The sequence below is a fragment of the Babylonia areolata genome, chromosome 25 (genome assembly GCF_041734735.1).
Source record: "Babylonia areolata isolate BAREFJ2019XMU chromosome 25, ASM4173473v1, whole genome shotgun sequence".
In the NCBI taxonomy this organism is placed as follows: Eukaryota; Metazoa; Mollusca; class Gastropoda; order Neogastropoda; family Buccinidae; genus Babylonia; species Babylonia areolata.
The window spans coordinates 17108439-17130938 of record NC_134900.1 but is presented as its reverse complement, the minus strand read 5'-3'; the positions used below and the strand labels follow the sequence as shown (position 1 = coordinate 17130938).

At 45.5% G+C, this 22500-nt stretch overlaps 1 protein-coding gene across 3 annotated transcripts in view; it reads left to right on the top strand.

Moving 5' to 3' along the window:
- The window catches only part of LOC143299779 (uncharacterized), a 36386-nt gene that overhangs the window by 5153 nt on the left and 8733 nt on the right, over positions 1–22500 (top strand). Inside the window, exons 2-9 of one of the 3 annotated variants that reach the window (XM_076613188.1) lie at positions 1117–1375; positions 5813–6027; positions 10929–11036; positions 12715–12795; positions 15403–15486; positions 18831–19005; positions 20451–20607; positions 21944–22199. In XM_076613188.1, coding sequence (XP_076469303.1) covers positions 1155–1375; positions 5813–6027; positions 10929–11036; positions 12715–12795; positions 15403–15486; positions 18831–19005; positions 20451–20607; positions 21944–22199 — 1297 coding nt within the window. In that variant the 5' untranslated portion in view covers positions 1117–1154. Of the gene's footprint in view, positions 1–1116; positions 1409–5812; positions 6028–10928; positions 11037–12714; positions 12796–15402; positions 15487–18830; positions 19006–20450; positions 20608–21943; positions 22200–22500 lie in introns of all 3 variants that reach the window. The other 2 variants (XM_076613187.1, XM_076613189.1) reach the window with 2 other exon arrangements.

Here is a 22500-nt window from a genome sequence, read left to right as displayed (position 1 = left end):
GTGTGGTTGCAGATGCCGCTATAGTGTTCAGTCTGTTGCTGTCACCTTTTGGATGTAGGGTTTTGTGGTTGCAGATGCCGCTATAGTGTTCAGTCTGTTGCTGTCACCTTTTGGATGAAGGGTTTTGTGGTTGCAGATGCCGCTATAGTGTTCAGTCTGTTGCTGTCACCTTTTTGATCTAGGGTTTTGTGGTTGCAGATACCGCTATAGTGTTCAGTCTGTTGCTGTCACCTTTTGGATGTAGGGTTTTGTGGTTGCAGATACCGCTATAGTGTTCAGTCTGTTGCTGTCACCTTTTGGATGTAGGGTTTTGTGGTTGCAGATGCCGCTATAGTGTTCAGTCTGTTGCTGTCACCTTTTGGATGAAGGGTTTTGTGGTTGCAGATGCCGCTATAGTGTTCAGTTTGTTGCTGTCACCTTTTTTGATGTACGGTTTCTCTGCCTCCCCCCCTCCCTCTCCCCCTCCCCCGCCCACTCCTCCAACCGCTTCGTCTATCACCCTAACTGTTTCGTTATGTCTATATTTCTAATTATCAGTATTTCCTTCTGTTACCCCTCCTCCTTCCTTTCCTTGTGTGTGTGTGTGTGTGTGTGTGTGTATGCGTGTGTGTGTGTTTGTTTGTCTATGTGTGTGTGTGTGTGTTTGCGTGCGTGCGTGCGTGCGCGTGTGTATGTGGGTGTGTGGGAAGGGAGGTGTGGGAAGGGCGTGGGGGGCTCGCATATCATTCTGATCAAGACATTGTAATGATTTTGAAATGGAAAGGCCTCTACTCGTTGCATTGCCCCCACACCTCCCCTGTCCCACACTTACACACACACACACGCCCACACACGCACACATTTATTTATCTATCTCCCTTTCTCTCACTTCGCCCCATTCTCACCGATGACAACCCCCCACCCACCCCCACACACAGACACGAAAAACAACAACCCAAAACAAACAAAAAAACCTCAACGAAACAAACAAACAAAAAATATGAAAAAAATCACCTCCACAACAAACAACAAAACAAACAACAAACAAACAACAACACCCCCCCAACCCCCAAAAAAACAAACCAACAACAAAAACAACAACAATCAAACACCAACACAACCCACCTCTTTCTCCAGACCAGAAGACCACCAACCAACCCAAACAGAGCCAAGCCATGAGGGTCCATCTCCGAGGCATAGTGCTGGGCGTGGCCGTGCTGCTGGCTCTGGTGATCGCCATCACCGTCTTCAACGCCATCGACAGCCCCGCCCACTCTGCCACGGGCAAGCACTCCCGCAAGGCCCTGCACGGAGCCACTGGGGCAAGAGCAGGAGGAGGAGAGGAGGAGGAAGGGAAGGAGGCTGTGGCGGCGGCGGCGGGCCAAGGCCCCTCCAGGTCAAGAAAACCCGCCCCTAAAGCCCGTAACAGGCATGGCTGGCAGTAGCCGCTTTTTCCCGTCGCGCGATTGGCCCGCAAACACACGGCTCCCCCGCCTACCTGTCAGGAGATTAACCTGTCAATCAACTGTTTTTGGCGTGTGGGGCGCATGCGCGCCGCTCAGTTTTTGTTGTTGTCACGCCCATTTTGCCTAAAAAAAGTATCGCCACGCCCATGGAAGTCAATGATGTCAACAGGGACACAAGTTTAGTAATATCGAAACCGATTGTAGGCAAATCTCAAATGCTGGTAAGGGGGTGCGTGGGGAGGGGGGCGGGGGGGGGGGGGGGGGGCATGTTTCAACGCTTACCGTTAGTATAAAAGTGTAGATTGGAACATTTTGTCATAGTGTCAGCATCATGTCTATTCGCCAAACTGTTACAGACACTGTCATTTTATTTGTTAGGCATCGCTGAGATTCACCAAACATTGTTGTTGGTCGACTTTTTGTTTGTTCACAAACCCATGTATCATACATAACTAGTAGCCCTATTGACACGCCCGTTTGTCGAAGGTAGTCTTTCAGTCGCACATCTGTGGAAGTTGGCAGACACATCACGATGTAGACAGGCTTAGTGTTCAGATGTTTTAGACACGCTCACTTGTTGCATTTGCAAACACTCAGACTGGTTGTAATTTGCAGACACCATCATTGGTCAGATGTTGAAGACACAATCATTGGTCAGACGTTGTAGACACAATCATTGGTCAGACATTGTAGACACAATCATTGGTCAGACGTTGTAGACACAATCATTGGTTAGACGTGATGTTGTAGACACAATCATTGGTCAGACATTGTAGACACAATCATCGGTCAGACGTTGTAGACACAATCATTGGTTAGACGTGATGTTGTAGACACAATCATTGGTCAGACGTTGTAGACACAATCATTGGTCAGACATTGTAGACACAATCATTGGTCAGACATTGTAGACACAATCATTGGTCAGACGTTGTAGACACAATCATTGGTTAGACGTGATGTTGTAGACACAATCATTGGTCAGACGTTGTAGACACAATCATTGGTCAGACATTGTAGACACAATCATTGGTTAGACGTGATGTTGTAGACACAATCATTGGTCAGATGTTGTAGACACAATCATTGGTTAGACGTGATGTTGTAGACACAATCATTGGTCAGACGTGATGTTGTAGACACAATCATTGGTCAGACATTGTAGACACAATCATTGGTCAGACGTTGTAGACACAATCATTGGTTAGACGTGATGTTGTAGACACAATCATTGGTCACACGTTGTAGACACAATCATTGGTCAGACATTGTAGACACAATCATTGGTCAGACGTTGTAGACACAATCATTGGTTAGACGTGATGTTGTAGACACAATCATTGGTCAGACGTTGTAGACACAATCATTGGTCAGACATTGTAGACACAATCATTGGTTAGACGTGATGTTGTAGACACAATCATTGGTCAGATGTTGTCGACACAATCATTGGTTAGACGTGATGTTGTAGACACAATCATTGGTCAGACGTTGTAGACACAATCATTGGTCAGACATTGTAGACACAATCATTGGTCAGACGTTGTAGACACAATCATTGGTTAGACGTGATGTTGTAGACACAATCATTGGTCAGATGTTGTAGACACAATCATTGGTTAGACGTGATGTTGTAGACACAATCATTGGTCAGACGTGATGTTGTAGACACAATCATTGGTTAGACGTGATGTTGTAGACACAATCATTGGTCAGACGTGATGTTGTAGACACAATCATTGGTCAGACGTTGTAGACACAATGACTGGTCAGACGTTGAAGACACAATCATTGGTCAGACGTTGTAGACACAATCACTGGTCAGATGTTGTAGACACAATCATTGGTCAGACGTTGTAGACACAATCATTGGTCAGACGTTGCAGACACAATCATTAGTCAGACGTTGTAGACACAATCATTGGTCAGACGTCATGTTGTAGACACAATCATTGGTCAGACGTGATGTTGTAGACACAATCATTGGTCAGACGTTGTAGACACAATCATTGGTCAGACGTGATGTTGTAGACACAATCATTGGTCAGACGTTGCAGACACAATCATTGGTCAGACGTTGCAGACACAATCATTAGTCAGACGTTGTAGACACAATCATTGGTCAGACGTTGTAGACACAATCATTGGTCAGACGTGATGTTGTAGACACAATCATTGGTCAGACGTTGTAGACACATCATTGGTCAGACATCGTAGACACCATCATTGGTCAGACGTTGTAGACACAATCATTGGTCAGACGTTGAAGACACAATCATTAGTCAAACGTTGAAGACACAATCACTGGTCAGACGTTGTAGACACAATCATTGGTCAGACGTTGTGGACACAATCATTGGTCAGACGTTGTAGACACAATCATTGGTCAGACGTTGTAGACACAATCATTGGTCAGACGTTGTAGACACAATCATTGGTCAGACGTTGGAGACACAATCATTGGTCAGACGTTGCAGACACAATCACTGGTCAGACGTTGCAGACACAATCATTGGTCAGACGTTGTAGACACAATCACTGGTCAGACGTTGTAGACACAATCATTGGTCAGACGTTGAAGACACAATCACTGGTCAGACGTTGCAGACACAATCATTGGTCAGACGTTGCAGACACAATCATTGGTCAGACGTTGTAGACACAATCATTAGTCAGACGTTGTAGACACAATCATTGGTCAGACGTTGTAGACACAATCATTGGTCACGCTGCGGATAGACAAAGACAAGAAAAAAAAATCACTTCAAAACATCCACAGGGGGCACATGAAAAAAAGTAAAATATGAAAACACATGAAAATTCAGTCGGAAAAAGTGGCGAAATAGCTCAGATTACACAAACATGAAAATTTGGCGAAACTCAAATTACACAAACATGAAAATGTGGCGAAACTCAAATTACACAAACATGCGTCCTAAGTATATCTAAAATGCTCTCGGCTTATACCGGCGACAAATTATGTCGAATTCGATTCATGCTCAGCTGTATCAGAGCAGAGTACTGTAAATAATTATGACCAATCGGATTATTTGACTGGCTTGTCACTGAAACGTCAATGGCAGGTGGGCGGAGCTTGTGTTTGGCTGATCGTTGTGACGTAATGTACAGATGTACTCACTTGTATAACGGAAGATGTACTCACTTGTATAACGGTGATTATGTAATATGCGTTTTCTTGTGAACTGATTTTAAGATAACTGTTCACGACTTTGTTTTTGGTGCTTGCCGGGGCGATAATCATTATACGTTTCTAACAATGAGTTCTAGTCTAGTTATTGGGAATGATTTAAATGCGTTATTTGAGGTGTCTTTGTCACTGCAACGAAAACTTTTAGATAGGGTGTTCCGGCAACAAACTCCAGTTTGTATTTTAGTTTTTAGTCGTGAGATGGGTCCTCTCTTTTTACGTTTGTTACTTTAATAGCCACAGGGTAACATAGTCTTTTGTTAATACCTATTCTTCTTCTTCGTTCGTGGGCTGCAACTCCCACGATCACTCGCATGTACACGAGTGGGCTTTTACGTGTATGACCGTTTTAACCCTGCGATGTAGTCAGTCATACTCGTACTCCGTTTCTGGGGGTGTGCATGCTGGATATGTTCTTGTTTCCATAACCCACCGAACGCTGACATAGATTACAGGATCTTCAACGCGCGTATTTGATCTTCTGCTTGAGAATACATACGAGGGGGGATTCAGGAACAAGCACGTCTGCACGTGTGTTGACCTTGGAGATCGGAAAAATCTCCACCCTTTACCCACCAGGCGCCGTTACCGAGATTCGAACCCGGGACCCTCAGACTGAAAGTTCAACGCTTTAACCACTCGGCTATTGCGCCCCTCTTTTCTTAATACAAAATCCAGTGTTTCTGAGCGAAGGATCTAATAATTATTTGTTACATGTTGCCCCTCTGTTCACATCTCTTGTCAAGACGCTAAAAGACAGTGTAAACAAAATGTGTGTGTGTGTGTGTGTGTGTGTGTGTGTGTGTGTGTGTGTGTGTATGCCTGTTTGTGCTCGTAGGTTTGTACGTGTGTCTGTAGGCAATATGCGCGTGTACATACATACGCACATACGCTCGTATGTGACCGTGTGCGGTGCAAGTGTGTGTGTGTGTGTGTGTGTGTGTGTGTGTGTATGTGTGTGTGCGTGCCTCTATCCATCCGTGTCTCTCGGTGTGCATGCCCTCAATCACGGACACGACTGAGTGTGAACGTACCTACATGCAAACAACAGGTAGGCTACACGTCCAGTGCGGTGTGCACGCGTATACTTGAACCTGTGTTGTATTTTTTTTGTCTGTCTCTCTCTCTGTCCTCTTCACACACACATCATCAACAACAGCCGCACCTCGCCAAGAAGCAGCACGCGTCTTCGCCCCCAGGGGGGAGCCCGTGGGGGTGCACGTGCCGGCGGTCCTGGGGGCCCCGGGGGTCGGGCTGGGGGTGGGGGTGGAGGTCCGGGCGGAGCGCGTGCCCAGGCGGGCAGGATGGGAGGAGGAAGAGGGGGTGCTGCCGCGATGAGGGACGATGAGGAGAACGAGGAGGAGATGGAGATTGGTGAGTGGTTTTTGTACTCTGTGTGTGTGTGTGTGTGTGTGTGTGTGTGTGGAGGGGGAGGGGGGTTGTGGTGTGTGTGTGTGTGTGTGTGTGTGTGTGTGTGTGTGTTTGTATGTGGTGAAGTGTGTGGGGTGTGGGAAGGAGTGTGTTGGGGGTAGGGGTGGGGATTTGTGGCCTGTGTGTGTGTGTGGAGTGGGGGGAGGAGGTTTGTGGTGTGTGTGTGTGTGTGTGTGTGTGTGTGTGTGTGTGTGTGTGTGTATGTGGTGGAGTGTGTGGGGTGTGGGAAGGAGTGTGTTGGGGGTAGGGGTGGGGATTTGTGTTCTGTGTGTGTGTGTGTGTGTGTGTGTGTGTGTGTGTGTGTGTGTGTGTGTGTGGAGTGGGATGGGTTGTGGGGTGTGTGTGTGTGTGTGTGTGTGTGGTGGGGTGTGTGGGGTGTTGGGTGTGGGAAGGAGTGTGTTGGGGGGTGGGGATTTTTGTTCTGTGTGTGGTGGTGGTGAGAGAGAGAGAGAGAGAGTGTGTGTGTGTGTGTGTGTGTGCATGCGTGCGTGCGTGTGTGTTTATGTGTGGGCTGTTGGTGTTGTTGCTGTTTTAACGTTGTCATTTTGTTGTTATTTAATGCTGTTAGTGCGTTGTTCTTCTTGTACACAATAGACCGAGCAACACACTAGACGCCACGTTCTTGGCATCAGAGATCTTTTCCCATCCCTCTTGCGGCCAGTCAGTGGCGGCTGTGTGTGTTTGTGTGTATGTGTGGGTCTGTGCTTTTGAGTGCGTTTGTGAATGCGCGAGAGTGAAACTGTACACAAGTGTCAGGAGAGATATGTGTACGTGTGTGTGTGTGTGTGTGTGTGTGTGTGTGTGTGTGTGTGTGTGTGTGTGTGTGAGGGGAGGTGGGAGTGCAGGGGGAGGTGGGGTAGAGGATGAGGTATGTGAGTGTATGCATGCCTACACTGTGGGAGCAACAGGATATTGGAACGTATATATATATATATATATATATATATATATATATATATATATATATATATCTTTGTATGTACGTGTGTGGGGCTGGGGGTGGGAGATATGGGCGTATGTGTGTGTGCTTGTACAAGTAAGTGTTCATCTCTGTGAGTGTGTGTTTGTGTGTGTGTGTGTGTGCCGTGGAAGCTGCGATACGTAGACTAGAAATGAGTGTGTGGAGGAGGAGGTAGAGGAGGTGCAAGGTAATGTGTGTGTGTGTGTGTGTGTGTGTGTGTGTGTGTGTTGGAGCTCATGTACGTTTATATGTATTTGACTGTGCTTTCATATGTGCTTGTACAAGTAAGTGTTCATCTCTGTGAGTGTGTGTTTGTGTTTGTGTGTGTGTGTGTGCCGTGGAAGCTGCGATACTTAGACTAGAAATGAGTGTGTGGAGGAGGGGGGTAGAGGAGGTGCACGGTAATGCGTGTGTGTGTGTGTGTGTGTTGGAGCTCATGTACGTTTATATGTATTTGACTGTGGTTTCATATATGTGAAACTGCATGTCTGGTGCATTTCTGTTATGCATGTGTGGGTGTATGTGTGAATGTGTGTCTTCATATTTTACATTTATTTGCTTATTTATCACCATTGTTGTCTTATTTATTTATTTATTTATGTTTTATTATTATCATTTTATTAGTATTACTAATATTATTACTACTACCTTTTTCTATATTATAATTATTATTTATTTATTTATTTATTTATTTATGCAAGCTTATCTATTATTTATTCCCCCGGTTTTTTTTGGGTTTTTTTTGTGTGTGTGTGTTTTTTGTTGTTGTTTTTTTTTTTTCAAGGCCTGACTAAGCGCGTTGGGTTACGCTGCTGGTCAGGCATCTGCTTGGCAGATGTGGTGTAGCGTATATGGTTTTGTCCGAACGCAGTGATGCCTCCTTGAGCTACTGAAACTGAAACTCTTCTTGTACTACTACTAGTACCAGTGACACGACTACTTCTTTTACTACTGCCGGTGCTGCTACCACTAAAAACTACAGCTATTACTGGTACTATTCGATGCAAATGTGAACAACAGGGTTAACCGCTGTCTTTATATCACGTCGAGCAGCACGTGCAGCCATGACACTGTGCTGACTGACCACAGACGAGACTCAATCAAAAGCCGCGGTGTACCTTGACCAAAATGAAAGAACCTCATCATCTTAAGAACACGAAGAAAGGAACTTTTTTTTTTTTTTAATAATACAAGAACATAGATTCGCAGTTTGTTTTTAGTGCCCACACTACTCAGTGCAGTTTCGGTTTCGGTTTCTCAAGAAGGCGTACACCGCGTTCGAAGAAATCCAAAATATTTTTTTATAATACAAGAACATAGATTCGCAGTTTGTTTTTAGTGCCCACACTACTCAGTGCAGTTTCGGTTTCGGTTTCTCAAGAAGGCGTACACCGCGTTCGAAGAAATCCAAAATATTTTTTTATAATACAAGAACATAGATTCGCAGTTTGTTTTTAGTGCCCACACTACTCAGTGCACTTTCGGTTTCGGTTTCTCAAGAAGGCGTACACCGCGTTCGAAGAAATCCAAAATATTTTTTTTTATAATACAAGAACATAGATTCGCAGTTTGTTTTTAGTGCCCACACTACTCAGTGCAGTTTCGGTTTCGGTTTCTCAAGAAGGCGTACACCGCGTTCGAAGAAATCCAAAATATTCGCTGGACCACATCTGCTAGGCAGATAGATGCCGGTCTAACCCGTAGCATAACCCAACGCGGTTTACCACACCACGACCATCACCACCACTACTACTGCTGATGTTGTTACTACTACTACTACTACTACTGCTATTACTAGTAGTACTACTTCTAGATTTATATAGTGTTTCCAAACCTCTCAAAGCATTTTACAATAACACGTCAGTTGTCAGACGCAAAGCACACAAGAAACACACACACACACACACTGACTGAAACCATTCATTGTCAGATTAACTTTTTGTTGTACTGACATTTTAGCAACCATTTAAATAATATTAACTGATTAACACAAAGAAAATCAAATTTGAAACAACAACAACAAAAAAAACAACAACCCAATAATATGGATTTAAAAAGAACAACACATTTAACAAATCAATTTACCAAATTTCAATATCTCAAAAAATGTTTTACCACACACACACACTCACAGACATGTACCCCCACCCACCCCCTGCATACATCCATGCATGCACACAGACGCCCATTCAGATTCCCCCACCTCATCCCCCTACCCCAAGTTCACTTGTATATGCACATTTCGATTTCACACCCACGTGCACAATCTCTCTCCCTCTCTCTCTCTCCCTCTTTCTCTCTGACCCACACTCCCACCCCCACCCCGACACATACACTTGCATGAACATAACTTCATATATGTATATAATTATATATATATATATATATGTGTGTACACACACACACACACACACAAACACACAGATATATATATATATATATATATATATATCTAATAGTATAAAAAAGAAGAAATTAATAACTTACTATTAAAAAAAAGATATAAAAAAATTAAGAAGATAAAAAAAAGTAGTGTACTTCACTGCACACACACACAGTATGCAATCATTACATTAAGGTTTCATAATGTAATCAAGGCGACACATTACATGTTAGAGTCGAAGAGTTCCACTACTTAAAATAATGGGAACTTTGCTCTACAAGAAAATCCGACGCTATCACCCAAAACGAAACATTAATTTGGATTAAATAAAACAGAGGGCAAACACTGCAGCATATAAAACATTATTTCAAGAAATAATGAAATTTAAGAAAGGACGAAACAAATTAGAAAAGCCGACCAATTGGATGGCTTTTGATTAAGTCAACTGCAGTGTTTGTCAGAGACCAACCATTTTCTTTGCTAGGGTGAAAGACGCTGGACATGGTAACTGGAAGGTTAAAGGATGTAACCATATCATGAAGGGGTTTGAAATGTGAACGTGTGTCTGAACATTCGAGCAAAAAATGTGGGATGTCAAGGGTCTCACCACAAACACACAGTGGTGACGGTTTAAAAAATCTGCATGACCATGCATTAGTCCGTAGCCTGTGTGTCAAGTTTCTTGTGGAAAATGATCCTGAGGGGTATAATGCCTTTCTTTACTGGAAGAGAAAGATCCCACCAGTGCTTCTTATTTGAGTTTTCCAAGAACTGTTTCTGTCTGAGACTCCAGATAAACGTTGAGAGAATAGTACAGGCTTCAGACACAGAAATAGGAATATTGTAATTGATTGAAACTGAATTGTTCGATGCAGTTTCCTTGGCACAAAGATAGGCCATTTTGTTGCCACGAAGAATACAATGTCCAGGAACCTACAAGAGTGAAACGTCGGAACCTTGCATATTTAACTGGTGGATTAAATACAAAATTTCGTATATAATATCTGCTCGTTCAGATGAAGACTGATTATGAAAAACCATCAATGCTGGTTTTGAAGAATTTTTGGAGGCAAAAGAGGCACATCACTAAAAGGTCAAAGCCATCAGAACTGCAAACAATTCAGCAGTAAAAATTGAACAACCTTTAGTTCAGTGGAATCTCTTTTTAATGTTAAGCTCGGGGATTACAAAATCGACCCCCAACTTCAGTTACTACTAATTGACCCATCTGTGAACACACGGTGGTAATATTTAAAATGTGTATTAATCAGTTCTTTGGCCCAAGAGGCAATGGTGAGTGGACTGTCACTCTTTTTTTTTTATCCATTATGTAACAATAATACACACGCACGCACGCACACACACACACACACACACACACACACAAACACACAGACATACACACACACACACACCCAACCCCTCCCCCCCCCTACACACACTTAATTCGAGCAGCACGTGCATCAGCCCTGACACTGTGCATGTGGTGACTGTCCACAGACGAGACTCCCTCGGAGGACGTGGTGGAGGAGGAGCCCAGAGGCCGCGCATCCTTCAGGAACAGACCTGGCAGCATGGCGGGTAGGGCCCGCGCTCAGGGCTCTCAAGGTAACTACAGTACTGATACCTTTGATGCTGCTGCCGCTGTTACTGGTTCCGCTACTACTGCTGCTACTACTACTACCTGACCTGGCAGTAGAGCGGCTAGAGTTCGTTCTCAAGGGTTTCAGAGTTGTGGAGTGATGGCCTAGAGGTAACGCGTCCGCCTAGGAAGCGAGAGAATCTGAGCGCGCTGGTTCGAATCACGGCTCAGCCGCCGATATTTTCTCCCCCTCCACTAGACCTTGAGTGGTGGTCTAGACGCTAGTCATTCGGATGAGACGATAAACCGAGGTCCCTTGTGCAGCATGCACTTTAGCGCACGTAAAAGAACCCACGGCAACAAAAGGGTTGTTCCTGGCAAAATTTTGTAGAAAAATCCACTTCGATAGGAAAAACAAATAAAACTGCACGCAGGAAAAAATACCAAAACAAGAGAGGCAAGGCCTTCAAGACTCACTTGTGATACACTTAAAAAAAATCTAATCGTTAAAATGTGTTCTGTATTTGTTATTATAAAGTTTCGGGTTAAAAGAAAAAGAAAAAAGAAAGAAAAAAGTCCTAACGGCAGATTCGGGTGAGAAGAAACTGTCTTACCCATTACACTATCGTGGCTCCTTAAATGACGTTCAAAAATATAACATTTAAACATGCTTTTTTAAAGGGCGATAAATGAGTTGCGGTATTCGCAGTGAGAACGCTGTTTAAATCATATTATTCTGGTGTATCTTGGGCATTCAAAATTCGTGCTCAAGGATCTCAGGGTAAACTACATATGCTACTATTCATGCTACTGCTGTTGTTGTTACTACTACTACAACAACTACTACAACCGGTAGTATAGCGGCTAGGGCTACTGCAACTATTGCTGCTGTTACTGCTGCTGCTGCTTACACTGCTTCTGCTACTATTGCTGCTTGTACTGATGCTGCTATTGTTGCTACTGCTTCTGTTGCTGCTCTTCTGTTGCTACTGCTACCACCGTTACCCCTGCTACTGCTACTGCTTCTGCTTCTGCTGCTACTGCTACTACTACTACTGCTGACAGCACATCAGCAAGGGCTCGTGCTCAAGGCTATCAGGGGTAACCACTGATACTTTTAATGCTGCTGCTGTTGTTACTGTTGCTGCTGCTATTGTTGTTGTTGTTGTTGCTGCTGCTATTGTTGTTGTTGCTCTGCTGCTACTGTTGTTGCTGTTGCTGCTGCTACTGCTTCTACTAATGCTACTGCTTCTACTACAACAACTACAATAACTACTACTACTACTACTAAGCATTAGTACTACTACTAAGCTTATGTTGTCGTTGCTGTTGCTGTGGCTACAACAACAACTACTGCTGCTGCTACTATTACTACTACCAATACAACAACGACTACTAATACTGCTGCTGCAATAACAACAAGTACTACTACTGCTGCTGCTGCTGCTGCTGCTGCTGCTGCTGCTGCTGCTCATCTTCGTGTTCTTTGACGATATACCGCGATATTTGAAACACTATTGCACTGATTTGCTGACCGTGTTCAGTGGCTGTGCTTTCACGAATACACAAACTTTATCATCTACACTTTGGTACAGAGATGTTCTTTTTGGCAGCAGCACTTGTCCAACATGAAAAAATACCAACAAAATAAAATGAATGACAAAAAATGATAAAAAAAGATGATTTTGTGTTGACTGTCGCCAGAGGAAACAGCCCAGGGGCGAGGCTCAATTAGGAACCGGCCTGGCAGCATGGCAGCAAAGTCCATGAACCAGGGATCTCAAGGTAAATCATGTCCACGGAATGCTGGCGCTAATGCCGAAGAGGGGTTAATGTGTATAATTATACCCTCTTCTCTTTCGTTTTTTTATATACATACACAGACACAGACACACTCACACTCACACTCATTCACTCGCACACACACACACACACACACACACACAAACACACACACACGCACACACTCACTCGCACTCACACACACACACACACACACACACACACACACTCACTCACACTCATTCACACACACACACACACACGCACACACGCACACTCTCTCTCTCTCTCAACATTGCTTCATGTTTTTCATATGCAGCACTTTAGGGGACTTGAAATATGTTATTTCTAAACACATTACGTAGATTTCACAAATAAACAGATAAATATATTAATGTATTTCCATTGCTGAAGGCAGCAATTTACAGTTCATTTATGGGTAAAATAAATTAGCAAAATAAACAAAAAAAAATACATAACCTTAGCCTTCCACATAGATATACACCCAAACCACAACACAACACACATACACACACGCTGGCACGCACACAAACGGCAGAAAAAAGTTTAACTACGCTTTTATGAAAGTGTACTGTTTTCTTGTGTTTTGCTCAGTCAAAAAAAAAAAGCTTAGGAACAAAAGGAAGACGAGGATTCGATTTAAAACCAAACAGACTTCAAAAGATTATCAAAAATATTCAGTTTACCTTTTTCTTTGTTCTTCTTTCCACTTTCTGAATCAGTTGAAGTGTAAATGTGTGTGTGGGGAGGGGGGGGGAGGGTGTGTGTGTGTGTGCGTGCGTGTGTGTGTTTGTGTGTAGCGCTGTGAGCACACAACCTAAGTGTGGAAAGTTTTACGTACCCTAAAATAAACCAAGTTCATTCATTCATCATTTTTCTTTTGATGATTATTTCGAGCAGTCTAACAGCTGCTACAGTGTGTCGGGTGGTCAGTCAGTTTCAGTTTCAGTAGCTCAAGGAGGCGTCACTGCGTTCGGACAAATCCATATACGCTACACCACATCTGTCAAGCAGATGCCTGACCAGCAGCGTAACCCAACGCGCTTAGTCAGGCCTTGAGGACAGTCAGACGTCATGTAGTGCAGCAACAGTGTGTCCAGGAGGCAGTACATGCACATAACGTGTCTCCAGCCTGCCGTTCAGTTTTGGATTGAACCCTCCTTTACACTGCCAGTCAGTTCCAAGGGCCGGGCTGCACGAGCGAGCTTTGCAGCTCTATGCTCGTTTGGCGATACGAATTTTCCTAAGTGTATGTAATTAGGAATCAGCGTTGACTTCTGAAAATTCTTAAAGTTAAGCACGCTTAGCGCCGCTAAGATAACTCATGGTACCCCGTCCAGAATTATTGCTGAAGTTTTAAATCCAGTATCTATCTATGGACGCAAGCGCATAAAACTGCACAACAAGGTTCGTAATTTTGTTGTTGTTGTTTGTTTGTTTGTTTGTTTGTTTTTTGTTGTTTTTTAATATCTCTCTTGCTGTTCACTTTTGTACATGTTCAACAGCTCCAAGGCAGTATCAAAAGTAACGTGCAGATAGAGGAAAGGACGATTTATGATAACTGACCTGTGGGCTGAAGAACGATGGTGTGCATGTGGCGCCTTGTAGGCATCCACATTAAAGTTAAATGGCTATGACCATTGCCGTGACTGTCCACCTGTTTAATGGCTATGACCATTGCCGTGACTGGCCACCTGTTTAATGGCTATGACCATTGCCGTGACTGGCCACCTGTTTAATGGTTATGACCATTGCCGTGACTGTCCACCTGTTTAATGGCTATGACCATTGCCGTGACTGGCCACCTGTTTAATGGCGATGACCATTGCCGTGACTGGCCACCTGTTTAATGGCTATGACCATTGCTGTGACTGGCCACCTGTTTAATGGTTATGACCATTGCCGTGACTGGCCACCTGTTCAATGGTTATGACCATTGCCGTGACTGGCCACCTGTTTAATGGCGATGACCATTGCCATGACTGGCCACCTGTTTAATGGCTATGACCATTGCCGTGACTGGCCACCTGTTTAATGGCTATGACCATTGCCGTGACTGGCCACCTGTTTAATGGCTTTGATCATTGCCGTGACTGGCCACCTGTTTAATGGCTATGACCATTGTGGTGACTGTCCACATTAAAGTTTAAAGGCTATGACCATTGTGGTGACTGTCCACATTAAAGTTTAATCGCTACGACCATTGTGGTGACTGTCCACATTAAAGTTTAATGGCTCTGACCATTGTGGTGAGTGTCCACATTAAAGTTTAATGGCTATGACCATTGTGGTGACTGTCCACATTACAGTTTAATGGCTATGACCATTGTGGTGACTGTCCACATTAAAGTTTAATGGCTATGACCATTGTGGTGACTGTACACATTAAAGTTTAATGGCTATGACCATTGTGGTGACTGTACACATTAAAGTTTAATGGCTCTGACCATCGTGGTGACTGTCCACATTAAAGTTTAAAGGCTCTGACCATTGTGGTGACTGTCCACATTAAAGTTTAATGGCTCTGACCATTGTGGTGACTGTCCACATTAAAGTTTAAAGGCTATGACCATTGTGGTGACTCACCAGAGAAGCCAGCACCACCTGGTAAGGGGTCGTTCAGGAACCGGCCGGGCAGTATGGCGGCAAGGGCCCTTTCTCAGGGCTCCCAGGGTAAATGATGATGTATATATATCTATACATATATACAGTCATGTGTCTTGATACTGCTGTTGTGGTCTTTAGTAGATTTTGATTCTTGTGACCCTTCACCGCGAAATGAATCTGAAGTCACTTTTTTGTCATTATTCATTTTCTTGTTTGTGTTATCTTGAAGCGCTTTTATTGCTCTTTCCAACAGCGAAAATTTCCCTGAAATAAGACTTTCAGCGCTTGTGTTAGTGCAAACTGAAGATTTATCCCTTCCCGAAACCGTTTCGAGAAAACATGGTATACATTTTTCATGTGTCTCCAGACGGAGATTGAACTGAAAGTGCTCCACATGCGTTTTTAAACCAATGTCGTTAGAGTTGAACATTTCCACAGATATATTAATAACACAGAAAAGTGACCATGAAACCAGAATCGGTCATTATCTCGATAATTTCGGTAATTTACGTCCCCAAATACTATTTCTTGTTCTGGTGCAACACTTTGAAAAGTGACTTTTGATTCATTTTGTGGATGATCACACTTAAGCTTTAATTGTTCTTGTATTCCCCACCCTCAGCTCCTCATATTCACCACACCCAACCAACTGTATTCCCAATCCCCATCGACTTATATTCGCCATTCCAAACCCCATATAATTCCCCATCCTCAGTTTCTATATATTCCCCATTCCCAACCCCGTATATTCCCCATTATCAGTCTCTTACATTCCCCATTCCCAAATATTCAAATATACGCCCAATTCCGAGCCACTTATATCCCCCAACCTCAACCCCTTACATTCCCCATCCCCATATTATACTCCACCTCTTCATATTCCCCATCTCCAAACCCTTATGTAACCCATCCCAACATCTTATATTCAAATATTCCACATCCGCTACTACTTATATTTCCCATTCCCAGCTATTTAACTTGTCTATCCCCGAACAACTATATTTCCCATCCCCACCCCCTTACATCCCGACCCCCTTAAATCCCCCATCCCCACCCCTTACACCCCCCATCTCCTCACATTCCCCATCCCCTTACATCCCCACCCCCTTACATCCCCCATTCCCTTACATCCCCACCCACTTACATCCCCCATCCCCACCCCTTACACCCCCCATCTCCTCACATCCCCTAGCCCCAGCCCCTTACATCACCGATCCCCACCCCCTCACAATCATCACCCCCGTACATCCCCAATCCTCACCCCCTTACATTCCCCATCCCCACCCCCTTACATTCCCCATCCCCACCCCCTTACATCCATCTCCTTACATCCCTCATCCCCACGAACTTACATCATTTCATCCCCTTACATCCCCCACCCCCCTTACATCCCCCATTCCCCCTTACATCCCCCATTACCCCTTACATCCAACCCCTTACATTCCCCACTCCCTTACATCCCCCATACCCACCCCTTACATCCACCCCCTTTTATCCCCACCCCCTTACATGCCCCATCCCCACCTTCATTACATCCCCCATCCCCACCCCCTTAAATCCCCCATCCCTACCCCCATTACATCCCCATCCCCTTAAATCCCCCATCCCCACCCCCATTACATCCCCCAGCCCCACCCCCTTAAATCCCCTATCCCCACCCCCATTACATCCCCCATCCCCTTAAATCCCCCATCCCCACCCCCATTACATCCCCCAGCCCCACCCCCTTAAATTCCCCATCCCCACCCCCATTACATCCCCAGCCCCTTAAATCCCCCATCCCCATCCCCTTACATTCCCCATCCCCACCTCCCTTACATCCCCAACTCCTTGCATCCCCCACCCCCTTACATTCCCCACTCCCTTACATCCCCCATCCCCAGCCCTTACATCCACCCCCTTACATCCCCACCCCCTTAAATCCCCCATCCCCACCCCCATTACATCCCCCCCTTACATCCCCCCCAATTACATCCCCCATCCCCACCCCATTACATCCCCCCCTTTCATCCCCCATCCCCCCTTACATCCCCACCCTCACCCCCTTTCACACGAATATCGTCTTGGTCAATGAAAAGAGTGATTTTGCCTTCCGTTTCTACACGTAGAAAAAAGGTTTTGTATTACGTACCTCCACAGTTCTATGTAATGATTGTGTAGACGTGGTGTGGTAGTGTGGTGGGGGGGGGGAGAGAAGGGGCAAAACGGTGCGGGCGTGGGGGTCGTAACTCTAATGCCTTGAGCACGTGAAACATTTAAAATGAAAGAAAGAAGAAAAATACTGGATGGATAGTCTATCTTCACAGAGAGAGAGAGAGAGAGAGGGGGGGGGGGGGGAACGAAAGAGGGTTGGCAATGTTTATCTCTTTGAGTCCTGGAAAGGTCTGCCGTGAATTATGCGCGTTTCCACGTCGTAAAATGCCAGTATGATTGACCATTCCAAAGGATCACACGATAAACCAGTCATAGAAGCACGACTGTGTCTCACATGAAGCCAGTCAAATGCGTCATATTCTTCAGAGACATTCGTCCACTGAAAATGCACAGTCTTGTCTTACTTTATGTCACAACAGATTTATCTGTGTGAAATTCGTGCTGCTCTCACGGCGGAGAGTGCAGCAACCCCCCCTCCCCCGTGTCTGTGTATGTTCCTCCTCTCTCTGTCTCTGTATGTTCCTCCTCTCTCTCTGTGTGTCTCTGTATGTTCCTCTCTCTCTCTCTCTGTCTCTGTATGTTCCTCCTCTCTCTCTCTCTGTCTGTGTATGTTCCTCCTCTCTCTCTCTCTGTATGTTCCTCTCTCTCTCTGTCTCTGTATGTTCCTCTCTCTCTCTGTATGTTCCTCTCTCTCTCTCTCTCTCTCTGTATGTTCCTCTCTCTCTCTCTCTCTCTGTATGTTCCTCCTCTTCTCTCTCTCTCTCTCTGTATGTTCCTCTCTGTCTCTGTATGTTCCTCCCCTCTCTCTCTCTCTGTCTCTGTATGTTCCTCTCTCTCTCTCTGTCTGTCTCTCTGTCTCTGTATGTTCCTCTTTCTCTCTGTCTGTCTCTTTGTCTCTGTATGTTCCTCTCTCTCTCTCTCTCTGTCTGTCTCTCTGTCTGTATGTTCCTCTCTCTCTCTCTCTCTGTCTGTCTGTCTCTCTGTCTGTATGTTCCTCTCTCTCTCTCTCTCTGTGTCTCTGTATGTTCCTCTCTCTCTCTCTGTGTCTCTGTATGTTCCTCTCTTTCCGTCTGTCTGTCTCTGTATGTTCCCCCCCTTCTCTCTCTCTCTGTCTGTCTCTCTGTCTCTGTATGTTCCTCTCTCTCTCTCTCTCTTTCTTGTCTGCGAGTGCATTTGTTTTACTGCCGGTAGAAGCAACACTTCTGGTCTGTGGTTTGGTATGGCGGGCATTGAAAGACAATGCTCTTTGTGAACAGAGAAAGAAAGCAGAAGACAGAAAGACAAAGAAGAAGACGAGGAAGAGGAGGAAGAAGAAGAAGAAGAGAAAGAAGAAGAAGAGGAAAAGAAGAAAAAGGAGAAGGAGGAGAAGGAGAAGAAGGAGAAGGAGGAGGAAAAGAAGAAGGAAGAACCTACAGAACCTCCGAAAAAGGAGTAAGTAAAAGTCGCAGCAGTAAAGGTGATGTGTTATTTGTAGAGGTAATGGTGGTAGTAGTGGCACTAGAATTCTCAACAGCAGCAGCTGCAGTGGTAGTTGCAGTAGAAAAAAAAGGTGATGTTTTGTTTTGGCAGCAAAACAGAGACAACAGCAAGCAATTCTAGCTATTGGTATACTTCTTTTTTTTAGTATAGTTGCAACAGCAACAGCAGCAACAATGGTGATAGTAATACTAATAGCAGTTATGACAGAACTATATATACAAACAGCAACAACAACAAAGGCATACCAGCAGACATAGCACCATAAGTAGCTGGAACAGAACTAGAACTTGAAGTAGTCGTAGTCGTAGTAGTAGTAGTAGTAGAAGGAGAAGAATTACAATGTTATTGCTGAACTGTACTGTACTGTATTGTACTGCACTATACTATACTATACTGTGTTGTGCGGTATAGTACAATTCTATGCTGAACTGTGCTGTACTACACTGTGTTATGCTATGTTGTGCTATACTGTGTTGTGAATGATGTGCTGTGTTGATACTGTATGTGCGAAACGGTACAGTACGATACTATTCTGAACTGTACTGCACTGCACTGTGTTATTCTGTGTTTTGCTGTGCTACGCTGTACTGTGTTGTGCTGTGTTATATCAACTGTACTGTCCTGGACTCTACTACACTATTCCACATGACACGACACGACACGACACGACACGAGACGACACGACACGACACGACACGACACGTCACGACACGAGACGAGACGACACGACACGACACATCACGAGACGACACGACACGAGACGACACGACACGACACGACACGACACGACACGACACGACACGACACAAGACGACACGACACGACACGACACATCACGAGACGAGACGAGACGACACGACACGACACATCACGAGACGACACGAGACGAGACGACACGACACGACACGACACGACACGAGACGACACGACACGACACGACACATCACGAGACGAGACGACACGACACGACACGACACGAGACGACACATCACGAGACGAGACGAGACGACACGACACGACACGAGACGAGACGAGACGAGACGACACGACACGAGACGAGACGAGACGACACGACACGACACGACACGACACATCACGAGACGAGACGACACGACACGACACGAGACGACACATCACGAGACGAGACGAGACGACACGACACGACACGACACGAGACGAGACGAGACGAGACGACACGACACGACACGACACGACACTACACTACACTACACAGTACTGTATACCACTGTACTACACTACACTGCACTTAAATGCACAACACCGTATTCCATTGCAGTGCATTGCACTTACATCACGTTGCTGCACTGTACAAACTCGCAGTGACCGTTTCCCCAGCACTCTCATTTCCCCCCAAACCCTCTGCACCGATTCCACAGACCCCCGTACCCGGACTGGTGGAAGCAGTCGTACCCGCGGTCAGCAGTGGCCACCCTGGGTGGTCAGTTTGCAGGTGACCAGCCTCTCTTCAACACCTGTCTCACCTTTGACGCCGGGGCCATCAACGCCAAGGGAGCTAAGCGATTCGGGCCGGTGGTCAGTCTGTGTGTTGTCTATACTGTGTGTAAATGGTTTCTCCGTTGCAATGGGAAGCCATTTACAGCTGAGTCTTTTGTGAAGGACTATGGCTCTCAAACCAGGAGGCAAGATTTCACTGGCTCTTAGTGCTGCAGCCTTGGGGGGGCTAGTTGGCCTTTGGGAACCACCCCCAACGCCGACTGTCCTAAAAACCCTCTTGGCTGAGAGAGTTGGGATATAACTTGGGCAAGACACTCTCCGCTATAATCAAATTCTAGCACAGATAGTTGGGACATCAGCTGCCTCCTCTGCTGTTCCGATGGCCATGGTCGGACACCACTGACTATCATACAAATAGAACAGACTAGAACAGATTAGAATAGAATAGAACAGAATAGAATTTATTTTTCATAAATTCTTAGCATTTGTAAGACACGAAACACACACACAAGTGAATGTATTTTACTACAGCATTTAAACACAAATTTCGCCCCACTCTTGGTTGTACATCGCATACTGGCATCAACCGATTGGTACTGGACGATTACCTGTGTTACATGCTCTGAAATTTTTTTTCAATAGGGTTTAGATTGACACAGTGTGTGTGTGTGTGTGTGTGTGTGTGTGTGTGTGTGTGTGTGTGTAGTTGTACACTTTTGCTGATGGTTCGGATTGATCCATATAGGCTACACGACGTCTGCTTAAAAATAAAACAACACACACACACACACACATAAAGAAAGCAGGAGCCTGACCTGAACATGGACATCAGTCCAAACATACACCCCAACACGCTGGTCAGGCTTTAAGCTTCACACCCCCACTTTCAAACAGGTGTCAAAGCGTGCGGACTGATCCATACACGTTACAGCACATCAGAGCTTTGTCTTCCACAGAGGACAGGTGCTATACTTCTTCTTCTTCTGCGTTCACTCGTATGCACGCGAGTGGGCTTTTACGTGTATGACCGTTTTTACCCCGCCATGTAGGCAGCCATACTCCGTTTTCGGGGGTGTGCATGCTGGGTATTTTCTTGTTTCCATAACCCACCGAACGCTGACATGGATTACAGGATCTTTAACGTGCGTATTTGATATTCTGCTTGCATATACACACGAAGGGGGTTCAGGCACTAGCAGGTCTGCACATATGTTGACCTGGGAGATCGTAAAAATCTCCGCCCTTTACCCACCAGGCGCCGTCACCGTGATTCGAACCCGGGACCCTCATATTGACAGTCCAACGCTTTAACCACTCGGCTATTGCGCCCGTCGAGGTGCTATACAAATACCCACATCATCATCATCATCATCATCATCCTCGTCGTCATCACCTCACGCCTGTCACTGGCCAGGAGCCGCTCAGGTACCTGAAGAACAGCCGCAACCCCTGCTGGTTCGAGTGGAACGGGAAGAAGGACCTCATCAAGTGCCTGCCTTACTTCTACATCGCCGGGGCGCCCAAGTCGGGCACTGCGGACCTCTTCAACCGCCTCCGGGGCCACCCGAACATCATGCCGGGTGACGGGCCCACCCACTTCTGGTGGGACAGGCGGCGCTACGGGGCTCCCAAGGCGCTCAAGTATACCCGGGAGGCCAGGAGGACGGACGGTGAGTCGGTGTGTGTGTGTGTGTGTGTGTGTGTGACTGTGTGTGTGTGTGTGTGTGCGCGCGTGCGTGCGTGCGTGCGTGTGTGTGACTCTGTGTGTGTGTGTGTGCGTGCGTGCGTGCGTGCCTGTGTGTGTGCGTGGTGGGAGGGTGGATAGTTTATGGTTCGGTTTTATTTCATTTTATTTTGGAGGGTGGTGTTGGTGAAAGGAGTTGGAGGGAGAAGACAGGGTAGAGCATGGGGAGGAGAAGGAAGAGGAGAGAGAGGGGATCAGAAGGAGAAGGAGAAGGAAGGGGAGGAGGA